Source organism: Sinocyclocheilus rhinocerous, unplaced genomic scaffold, assembly GCF_001515625.1.
Source record: "Sinocyclocheilus rhinocerous isolate Xijiao unplaced genomic scaffold, SAMN03320098_v1.1 scaffold564, whole genome shotgun sequence".
Classification (NCBI taxonomy): Eukaryota; Metazoa; Chordata; class Actinopteri; order Cypriniformes; family Cyprinidae; genus Sinocyclocheilus; species Sinocyclocheilus rhinocerous.
The window spans coordinates 1888491-1900509 of record NW_015645070.1 but is presented as its reverse complement, the minus strand read 5'-3'; the positions used below and the strand labels follow the sequence as shown (position 1 = coordinate 1900509).

General features: G+C 36.1%; 1 protein-coding gene across 1 annotated transcript; it reads right to left on the bottom strand.

Moving 5' to 3' along the window:
* Positions 1 to 1930: 1930 nt before the first annotated feature.
* On the bottom strand, positions 1931 to 9249 carry LOC107705375 (potassium channel subfamily K member 1-like). The gene is made up of 3 exons (XM_016508636.1): positions 8736 to 9249; positions 5397 to 5792; positions 1931 to 2736 (listed from the first exon to the last, which is right to left on the bottom strand). Exons 1-3 carry the CDS (start codon positions 9088 to 9090, stop codon positions 2474 to 2476), a joined length of 1014 nt encoding a protein of 337 aa, XP_016364122.1. The 5' UTR covers positions 9091 to 9249; the 3' UTR covers positions 1931 to 2473.
* Between the last annotated feature and the right edge of the window lie 2770 nt (positions 9250 to 12019).

The window sequence follows — 12019 nt, the reverse complement described above, 5'->3', positions numbered from 1 at the left end:
TAAACAGATATCATGACAGTATGCCCTTGTGTATTTCTAAACATACTACTGATAAAAAATTAAATATTCAATAACAAATACATACATTATTCTGTGCTGCACTGATACAATGTTAAGACACTGTAGCTGATCATAGAGACTCATGCTGCAAAACACCAAGGGCAAATAAGCACAAAGAATCCAGCAGTGACATCACAGAGCATTTCATTACTCACACAATAAAAATGTCACATCAGCACATTCAAGTTCCCATGGCCTGAGCTCAGATTCCGCATGTTTCTTTAATGTAAAAACGACACTATCTGTAAATAATCCCTAGTCAGACACAACAGAAGTTAAAATGAGGCCTAAAACTTTCAGCTTTTCTATTGTGATAAAAATGTCATGACATTCTACTGCGGTGACAGTGATACAGCACAATCTGCAGTACAGTGTGATCTTCCAACCGAACCTTAAACAGTAGTCATCAGTCTGTGCCTACAACAGTCATTCTCATAATACAAACACAAGCATTCTATTGTAAACAACACTTCAAGCATGTTTCAAAAATATAATTCATTCATTTATGTTTATTAAATAGCCACAAAAATGCTCTGAATGCAACAATCAAAGATCTGGATGATCTAAGTTTTATACAGTCAATTAGTCGATAATACTGAACCACAATTCAGTAATCCAAGATTTTCTCCAAACCTTTTTTGGTATGTAACGGCATTGCGCTGGATCTCAGTAGCTTAGGACAAGGACACATGGAGCCAGCCATTATTCAACCTTGGATTCAAAAATCCATGTAAACTCAGATTGATTTACTCTGTCAAGCATTTTAATATTTAGACCACGGTAAAATATCACTTTCTAAAATGAGAAAATTATACAGTATAACATGTTTTCCCCTTTAAAACACATTTAAAATATCCCTTAAGATAAATGTCACACTATTTTAACTACGGCATCTAAAATGACTCCCTTTTGAGCAGACTAACTTTTTTTGTGCTTCTACACTGACTTACGCTACAGCATATGCTGCATTATAGTGCATTATAGTCTTAACATTTCAATGCATTAGAGTGATACAGCTTCATGAGAGACTTCTAGAGTAATTTCTATCAGCAGTAGTAGCAGATATCCTTAAGTATTACTCTAGTTGCAAGCTCACAAGGTAGATCACACGAGTTGGAAATAAAACTTAACAGATGATGGGCAACTACTATGTTTGATGACAGGTCTCCACTATATGTAAGTGAGCTCATGTTTATGAAGATGTGAGAAGATGGTGGTCTTTATTCGAAGCTTAGATCAGAGCAGAAGTGCTTTTTGATTTAGAGGCTATTTTTGAAAATGTGGTCTACAAAAGGATATTCTGGGTTCAATACCTGGAAAAGTGAAGCTTAACTAGCAGCAATTGTGGCAAAAGTTGATTATCACAAAAAACAGTTCCTCATTATTAAAAAAGAAAGAAAGTAAATGGGTCTATTTAAAAAAAAAAAACGGTTTAAAGCAATGGTTCAGCCAGAAATGAAAGTTCTGTCATTTATTTCAAGTCATTTCAAACCTGCATTACTTTCTTCTGTGGAACATAAAAGGCAATATTTTGAAGAATGTTGGTAAACGAACACTTTCTGTTCCCATTGACTTCCATTGTATTTTTTGTCCTTACAATGCAAGTTAATGGGAACTGAAATTACCAACATTCTTTAAAATATCTTCTTTTGAGTTCCACAGAAGAAATAAAGTCATACATGTTGAGTAAATGATGACAGAATTTAAATTTTTGGGTGAACTTTACCTTTAAAAGCTGAAATGTGAAGCTGCTAATTTTATAAAATCACTTACTGTACGTTAATTCTGTTATTTTTCAACTGTAAAGGTGTTGAAATGATAAGTTTTATGGTCTTATTAGAATTTTTAAGTCCATTGTGATGGTAAAAATGTAAAATTGGCTATAAATTTATATAGAAAAGATTAAACGATTTATTTCGTGCTAAAATCATTTTAACACGCATACTATTTAGTTCTTGTGGCTACACAATTAAAATAGTATTTTAGTGTTTACAGATTGGCCACATTCATGTCAACTGTAAGTGCCTTACTGAAACAGATTTTTTTTAAAGAAGTGAATAAATTTTGGTGGTAATCAACATTATGCCACAAATGCTGTCAACATTACTTCTACCATTTCTGCTATCTCAATTGGCAAGTACATGCTAGTGTACAAGTGTGCAATTATGCTTTTTAATGTAGTTTGCCGATTTGATGGGGTAGCAGCCTAAGTGTGCTAATGATCATTTACAGATATTCAGCCAGTGAACGATTTTATCACGTATCATGGTTTGTAGAGGGCTGTTAAATACGCAGAATCTTGAGCGACATATTAGTAATTTTCACAATCCTGTATCCTACCAGTAACTTGCAAGACCCCTCGGCTAAAGATGTCTCCCTCGATTGAGAGTTATGTTGATGGAAGCGAAAACATCTATTTGATCATGGGGTCATCACCTCCTGGAGAGGTTAGGACGGGGAAGTCCACAAAGGGTTCGGTTTTGTCCTCCTGGGGCGAGTTGACGGTACCGTCTGGCATGGAGCTAAAGGTCAGATGATCATGTTCCATGATGGCCAGACGGTCCTGGGGCTTCTCCTTCTTCAGATAAAACATCTTCCTCAGCTGCTTCAACTGCTGCAGCTCACAGAAAGTCTCCAACACCACCAGCATGGCAATCAGGCCGAGGAGGAGATACACTGTGGGACACGAAGGGAAGAAAGAAATGGAGAAATAAAGGAATGTAATTCATGAAAATATACATTATCACATAACAAAATACAACACAAAATAGGTTAGGTTGCAACTGTGTTAACCTTACAGGAAAAGTGTGTACATAAAAAATGACATGGGTCAAAAAAAAAAAAACTCTTTTGGCCACCCCAAGGATCATGAATACGATTATTTTAGCCTGCATCTTATCTTTCATCTCAGCAACATCATGAAATTAATAGAGAAAGATTCAGAGCTAAAGAAGAAAACTCAGCATGTGTGGGCCTCACGAATGCCACATCCTCCACAATTATGCTACGACAGCAAATCTTTCTCACCGTCCCACGCACACCGAACAGAAAGACGGGACCATCTGCATCAACTAAACCCACACAAGCACAAAAGCCATGTGTCATTTTCATGCAACTTTTTGAAAATGAGAGCTGTACTGCTTCATAAGTAAGACAAACACTAAATGGAACAGTAGAGCAGCAGTGAAAGAACAGTTTATACTCTTGAATCACATGCACTTCCTTTTTACCTTACTGACATTAAAAGGAATGATCTATCTAAAAAAGAAACTTTTTCATCAATTATTCACCCTCATGTCATTTCAAACCTGTAAGAGTTTCTTTCTTCTGTGAAACATGTTGGTAACCAGTTTCAATTCTCAGTGACTTTCACTACATTTTTTGTCCATACAATGCAAGTCAATGGAAACCGAGACTGTTTGGTTACCAACATACTTTAAAATATTTTTTTCATGTTGTAACAGAATTGATAGAATTATCATTTTTGGATGGACTTTCCCTTTAAATTAGTTTACATGACAAATAAACCACAGAACGTTTACTATTCAGCATTTCCGAGACTTCTGAATGTTTTTTAAAGGAGACCTATTATGCCACTTTTTACATTATGTAATATAAGTCCCCAGTGTCCCCAGAATGTGTCTGTGAAGTTTCAGCTCAAAATACCCCACAGATCATTTATTATATAATTTTGAAAATGCCTATTTTGAGCAGAAGCAGAAACATGCTGTTTTCATTCATGTCTCTTTAAATGCAAATGCTGCTCCTTGCCCCCTTTTCAAGAATAGAGATGTGGCTTTACAGCTCTTACCTCAGATACTCTGCCAAAAAAATCTGTTTGGTTTTGATTATCATGTCTATCGCGCTGAAATTATGCATTTTAAACCATATTAGTTTGAACTTCTGATAAACGGTTTTCTGAGCGCACGCATCCGGAGCATGCGCACAGAAAGCGGCTGTCACACAGCATTTGAGTACTAAACTTGGAAAGTTCTCTTTCATGTCTTATTGTGCTTAAACTGTCAAATACACACAAGTTTATGTTAAAAACACACACGAGTTACAAAAACAGTCGGTTATGTCTGTGAAGGTAAAGAAATCGCATGTTTATATTAGATCTGTGTGGCAACAGTAGGGATGTAACGGTATGAAAATTTCATATCACGATTATAGTGACCAAAGTTATCACGGTTATCAATATTATCACGGTTTTGTTAAAATTAGATGAAAATGTTCAAAAAGAGCTGATACACAAACGGAAAAACCGTCAGGGCATTTTATCGTGATTTATCGTGAAACCGGTAATCGTTCCATCCCTAGGCAACAGCATAATATACAGTAAATAAATAAATAAATTCGCTGCTCTCTTGTCTCCTCTGAGGCTGGGACTCTAAACAGTGTTCTGTGCTCGTCAGTGCAGCCAAAGACAGAACATTTAGCATGCTTTGCTCAAACTTTCGCCATGGCGTTAGAACTGCTACAACAATGTCGCTTGCAAAAACACAATTAAAGGGCAGCAATATTATAAAAATATTATCCCTTTCTACGTCATGGGGGGAGCACAATCTGACGCAATCTCACTTAAAAATGGAAAAAGTCACATTTTCATGATATGTCACCTTTAATACACACTTATTTATAAATATTCAAGCTTTCAACTTCAAATGCCCTCTCAAGGACTATATTCTATTTGTTAAAATCATATTCTTCCCTACAAAACTCTATATGAAGAGTTCATTTGCAATGTGCATTATTCTTGCGTGTAATCACGTCCATACAGTTTATGATCACAACAACAACAACGTTTGTCAGGCATCTACATTGTCATCTGAGGAGATAACAAAGATTAAACAAGTGTTTTTTTTAAACTCTAAATAAAACATGAAATGTGGAGTTTTCTGCTTTTGTCAAAAAACGACTGTTGGAGTTATCTGCTTGTGCTATAAAACAAACTTTTAATATGTAAAAAAAAAAACATACTTTCAATTAACTTTAATTTGGTAAATTACCTGTGTTTGTTTAAGTTGTTATTACTTAAAGGGTTAGTTCACCCAAAAATGAAAATGAACGAAGGTCTTACGTGTTTGAAACGACATGAGGGTGAGTAATTAATGACAGAATTTCCATTTTTGGGTGAACTAACCCTTTAATCAAAACAACCCAACTGCAGTTTGATTGATATTACTTGGAATGCGCAATAACAAAACGTGATTTCTGAAAAAATATAAAAAATTATGAGTTATCGGTTTTTGCAAATGAACCCTTCATATGCAAGTCCTTAAATTTGTTATAGATTCAATGCACACCGAAACAAAGCATACTGAAACCACACCTACCAGTGATGCCCAGTTTGTAGAGCTCACGAAACCTCTGGTTAAAGGCCTCACCAGGCACATAGTCACCCAGACCGATAGTGGAGAGTGAGATAAAGCAGAAGTAGAAGGACTCCAGAAAGTTCCAGTTCTCTTCTAGGGCAGAGAAGATGGCGGCAGGGATGAGGAAGAAACAGGACACGGCTACGACGGCCAGAAGAGTTGCGTGAACGAGGGCCACCAGGGGTTTAGACAGACCCCAGCGTGTATGAATGTACACAATGGGCTGCCATGTGCTATAGACCATGATCCTTTGCACCACCGCCGTGAGGAAGAGGAGGGTGAAGGGGATGCCAATCACAGAGTAAATGATACAGAAGGCCTTCCCACCATCAGAGAGAGGAGCGGTGTGACCATATCCTGTGAATTGTAAGAGTGGAAAATTACACATTAAACATATTTACTTCATGAAATCGTTCCTCTTATGAGACTTGCTTATACATGGACGAGCACACTGTATTCTCCTCACTGAAAACAAAACCATACTATCCCACAGCCATTGCCAGGCACCGATTAACAAACCGATTAAGTCCCATCCTGAATTATCAATGAATTAATCATTCAGTCCAGCTCTGTAATTAAATTTTTGTTGGTGTATCCTTGAAATAAACAGATTATATTGCTCTAATTTCTGCCCTCAGCAGTTTGATGCCTCCCAAGAGCTCACATCTAATGGACGATCTCACATTATGGACATGAACAATCAGGTTAGTTTGCAGGGTCTCTCTAAAAGCCTCGGGTCTCTGATACAAGCTTGCTAGATGGATTTGCATTAAGGGGAAAAGCTGTTTAATAAAATGTTAGAACAAACATGCCACCCACTTTTAACAGGAAATGGCCAAAGAAAAGCTCTTTCTAGTGATAATTACACGTCTGTTTGTATTAAAAGCTACATTACCATTTAAAAGTTTGGGTCAATAAAGAAATGCACTTTTATTCCGTAAGAACACATTAAATTGATCAAAGTGACAGTAAAGACAATAATAATGTTACAAAATATTCCTATTTCAATGCTGTTCTTTTTGAACTTTCTAAACTGGAGTAATGGCTGTCGAAAATTCAGCTTTGTCATGATAAGAATAAATTACATTTTAAAATATATTCAAATAGAAAACTGTTATTTTAAATAGTAATAATATTTCACAATATTGCAGTTTTTATTGTAGTTTTGATCAAATAAAAGTAGCTTTGGTGAGCATAAGAGACTTCTTTGAAAAATCGTGAAACATTTTTACCAACCACAAACTTTTAAACTGTAGTCCGCTGGTCTAGTTGGATAGCCAGCTTGTATCCCAGTGTGATCAGCTGAAATGTGCCACTTAAGACCAGCAAAACCAGCCTTTTCAGGAGATTCTAGAGACCAGATTAATATAGAGATTTTGGTGGACTCTTTTGACTTGGTCAAGTAAGTAACTACCTAGTTATCATCCAAAACACCCTAGCAAAAATTCACAACACCAGAATTCCAAAAAAAAAAAAAAAAAGCCGTTTTTGTAGTTTGTCACATTTTAATGTGCAAAGTATAACAATACTGCTATAACAATCTATACACAATCTACAATCAAAATTTGTAGTTGTAAGAGAACCAAATAAACCAAACCTGCAGAATCTAACTCTTCCATTTATGTGACACACATATTATTTACATTGTACATGGAGACAATTATTTTCATTGTCTAAAAGTACAGCCCAAGCAGTTCTCTCTTGATATTCCTTCACTTTCACTAAAATGAGGAACATGATGCCTGTGATGTGAAGCCAACCTGTGCCAAAAATCTGTGGTGAGTGCTAAGGCTTCATTCCGGTCTCTATCAACCTGTCTTGTTCAAAGTTCCTTTTGTAGATAAAAAAAAAGAAGATTTGAAAATATCTTTTGCATAACAATAACATGCATAAATGCAAAGGGGAACTAGATATTGCATGTCTGTGTAACTGATAAGACAGAATGTAAATCCTTCTTCCCTGCTAAATCATGACAGCACTTTAACTCATATAGGCTGGATCACACTTCCCCAAAAAATGCAAACAAACACTAAATTTCAGTGGTAACTGGGCTTTATTGGATTCATTTGTTAACCTGGTGATGTTTTCCAGAACAGTGTGAACCAACTGTAATTAACCCTAAAAAAGGCAGATAAATCTTTCTTTCTTTTTTTTATATACATTTCTAAGGCCTATAAATTACCAACATGATCAAAACTCTGCTAAAAAAAAACTGTTGTTCACAATCTGCTACATGTCATCTGTCATCTGATTGACAGTTCACACACATTCAGTAAGTAAAAGTCCTTTTTGTGTAATTGTAAAAATGTCCACCTTTAGGCTTGCGGTCTTTTTGCTGCGAAATCTTTAATGATTTTTCATAAAATAAGCTTAAGAGTAACTTATATTTCAAAATGAATATTTACAGGATTGGAGCAATTTAGGCTTACTTGATTATCCATAGAACTTTTTTTTTTAAATCGTGTTAAAATGTATGAACTATGTAATCTGATTAAATCATATGGGCCATAAAAACATGATGTATCAAAAATTATACAAAAATATATGCTAACTTTTTTATTTAGATTTTGTCCAAAGGTTTAATAAATTGTTCCATAAAAAAAATATATATATATATTTTATTTCATTAAAAAAAACTCATTTCAGATGTCAGGCTTTACAGAGTTAAAGAAGCTGTCTTTCATGTAATGCTGGTTTGGATGTAGTGGTACATGCTGGGGCTTGTGAATGGAATGTTTCATCTTGAAAGACAAGGAGGTGATTTCATATGAAGTTTTCTTATGTCTGGGAAATACTTGTATACTTTAATAGAAATGAAACCGAAAGTTGTGATCTTTATGTCTGTGCTTCCTCCTGTAAGTGAACATACAGGCCTATATCTGCATATAGTTCACAAACTGAATTGTACAGATCTTCTATAAAGTTATATATAAAGTTTCACGCCAGTCTGAGAATTGGATACCTGTCTGGGGTAACATCGCCGTGTTAAGGCAGGTGTTAAATGACAGACGAGAAAGCTTTCCAAAGAGAACAAAGAAAATGAGAAAAACAAGAACAAAAGGAGAAGAACTTCTCTATTATTAGCAGTGGTGCATTAAACATTTTTTTTTAAAGCCATATGAGATGTATTGTTTGTTGTTATTACGGATGCCTTGCTGAAACATTAAAAAATATGGGTCACTGCAAATATCTAGTCCCATCAAATGGTGCACTATCCACAGAGTCTCACGGATGCCACGTTAGCCATCAAATGTCATGTTGTATAAGTTTATGACATATCTGCATTGTTCAATGACTCACCTGTGGTTGATAAGACAGTGCTAGCGAAAAACAAAGACGAGGTGAAGTCCCAGTTCCAGCTGGCCGACGCGTTGTTGAGAATAGACACCCCATAGTTGCTGGCCTCCAGCGCTTTGGACAGAAACCTCTCCAGCCTTTCCTCGGACAGACATTTGTGCTCCTGGAGGAACTGTCGTTTGATCCCTCTGAGCTGCTGGCGCAAGAGGTCTTCATACGGCAGCTCCACCGAGGAGAAAACCACCGCTCCGAATATGAGATACAGAATATAGCCGAACACGAGGAATAAAAAATACCATGCCGATTTGTTGCTCTGTATCAAGCGCACGCACGAATTACCGGCAAGGGACTGAAGCATCTTCAGCTTTCCTATTAAATTCGATGGTGATGATGGTATTGATGTCGGGTCTTGTGGTTTCGATGCGTTTTAAAGCTCTTGGTTGCACGAGCTGCTCCGAATGCAGCGCGGAGGAGATGGAGCTCAGCTCGTAACGGGGACGTGACGTCACTGGCTCTCGCCCACCAGGTAACATCGACGAGAGAGGAAAGACAAAGAGCATCACTCTTTCATCACTCATAACATACTCCTACATCATGAATCATGATTTTAGTCTCAAACAGAAGAAGGGAAATAATATTAAGTACTTAGTAATTGTGGTAGCGATGGGAATCGATTCTGGTTCTAAATAATATCCTTTGATTGTTTAAAGGGAGAAACATTACCTTTAACAGTCTGTCGCCAGTGATTGAAAATAAACGTAGGCTAATACAATTTAAAAAATTTTTTTAAATGTGTTTAGCACAGATTATATTATTATTCTCTTCTTCTTTTTTTTCATAAATTCTGTAGAATAACTGCTCCTAAAGGTCTACCTATACTCGAACGAATTAAAGTAAAAACATTTATTTATTCATTTTCGTTTTTGATTCACCAAAATGAACCGGCTCATGAGAATCATTCTTTCGAAAACCGATCCATTCTACATCCGGTGCTGTGTGTTTTTGATTCACTAAAATGAACCGACTCATAAGAATCATTCTTTCGAGAATCGAACTTCATTCACTTTAATGAACAGACTGTCTGATGAAGAGCCTGCGTGCTCGAAACCTTACCTATGTGGTAGTCTGTTATTACATTTTTGTAGGTGTGCCGACTTTTTTCTATTTTCATTCTTAAATGAACAGACTCATAAGAGTCGTTCTTTGGAAAATCGGACTGCACTGGTGATTCACTAAATATGGTAATCTCTGTTTTCTTTTCTTTTCTTTTTCTAAACATCAAAAACTGCATACAGGGTGAATTGCCCTAATGTGGGACACCTAATGTCTAGTGTTTGTAGCTCCCCCATACATGAATGCCAGTGAAACTATGGGTTAGCCAAAGCTGTAGTGTCAAGTGATGAATATATCATAACCTCTCAAATGTCCAGTCATATATGAGGGTGGAGCAATCATCAAACGGGAAGCACCTTGTGTGAAGACCACATTCTTCATGCACTTTCATGAATTCTGATTCAAGATTGAATCTAGCCTAAAGTTTGTTCAAACTGTGAGTTGATGTTTGTTTTTGTTTTTTGTTTTTTTTGCAAGATTTTATATTTTGCCTTCAAATAGGTCTAGGCTGTGCCTGTTGTGGTTGTATGTGTCTGTTGTTAAGTAAAATGAACTAGAGAACAGTCAGGATTTTTTTTTATAGGCCTATGATAATATAGTTGCTTTATGCCTTTATAATAAATGAATCAAAACTATCATATTGTATTATTTGTCTGATGATGTTCAGTTATCCACATTTTAACCACCAGTAACCAAAATAATTGCTATCAGACCTTACATGAATCAAGGTGATTTTGACCTTTTATCATATACCTTTCTACGATAAAGCTGCAGATGTTCTCAGACAACTTGCACAATGTCTATAATTTCTTTTGTGTTATCTGCATTTTCTCTTTTGATTTGATTAGGACATATCCTGTTTTTTTTTAAATGGTATTGGGTGTGAATTTAATGTTTTGGCTACACATCGCAACATGTCACAGAAGTCTGAAATGCAAAAAATGTCCCACATTAGGGCAATTCACCCCACATGCTTAATTTATGAGTAAAATAATAATAATTAAAACTCCCATAGTAGCACCTTCAAACTCATTTCATCATTCAAACTCAGTCTAGACTTTAACCCTATGTGGCAATAAAGATACTGATCCAGGGGCGTAGATCACGTGGGGGACGTGTCCCCACCACTTTTAATATCATGTAAATTCGCCCCCCCCGCACTTTTTCAGGCAAGTGTGTTTGCATAGAGGTTTTCAAGAGCCGGTGTGAATAAATATAGATTTGAATTCAAAGAGAAAGGATAGCCTGTGCATGACCTGATGTTTTATTCGGACCCAGAATGAGGCAAGATGATAAAAAAGTGGTTGTAGTATATAAACAAATCATTATTATTGGTTACCTGTCCAGCTGAGTATCTGATTTCTTAGCCAATTAAAAGCTAGAAATAAGAAAAAAATTTAAGTTGCCTGTAGGCTACACTACCAGTCAAAAGTTTTTTTAGAGATACTGGTTTGATTAACTTGTTGCAGTTGGTAGCTTGTAACTGAAATCTGGCCTTTCATTTCTCTGTCAGACTGCATGTGGAACAGGGCAGTTTTAAGATTACCAGTCTTTACCAAATCTTAAATTTCTGACAAAAATCAATCAAGTCTTCTGTGACTTTTATATGACTTTTTTTTATCCTCTTCTTTGCCAGGCTGTACAGACGCTAAAAATAGAGGCTGTCCTGTGATAGTCTGTTATTTCAAGTTTCTGTACTGGGAATTTAAACCTCTGAGCAGTAAGATGTTAGGCAGGAGGTAGATTCCAAAATGTTTGTGTACTGCTCATACAATTCGTAGATTGTCAGTTTGCACAAAGCAGGAAAAACTGTTGCAGGACTGTAACCGCCATAGACTTTTATTGGGACACATCTCCCTATATTCAGATTAGAAATAAGTCAGTATGTTTTTTTTTCGGTGAAATTAAACTTCTAGACTGCAGCAATGTTTCTTGCCAGCATATCTCAACAAGACCAGATGAAACTTCTAAATATAGTGTTCATCGTCTGTTTTATTACGTCTTAAATTGATTTTTCCGTACATTTCTGCCATATGTACATTAATTGACAGTCACCACTGATAAGCTACCACTAAATATTGTAGAAACTTAATTTGCTGTAAAGTTGCTTTGCAATGATTTGTATCGTGAAAAGCGCTGTACAAATAAACTTCACCTGACTTGAAGTATAGCCA

Bases quoted from the DNA above. Each gene is read 5' to 3' on its own strand.
- LOC107705375 (XM_016508636.1), bottom strand. From the start codon at position 9,090: ATGCTTCAGTCCCTTGCCGGTAATTCGTGCGTGCGCTTGATACAGAGC. The intron at 5,793-8,735 runs GTGAGTCATTGA...TACAATTCACAG, and splicing joins CACTGTCTTATCAACCACAG to GATATGGTCACACCGCTCCT. The intron at 2,737-5,396 runs GTAGGTGTGGTT...CGTGTCCCACAG, and splicing joins CTACAAACTGGGCATCACTG to TGTATCTCCTCCTCGGCCTG.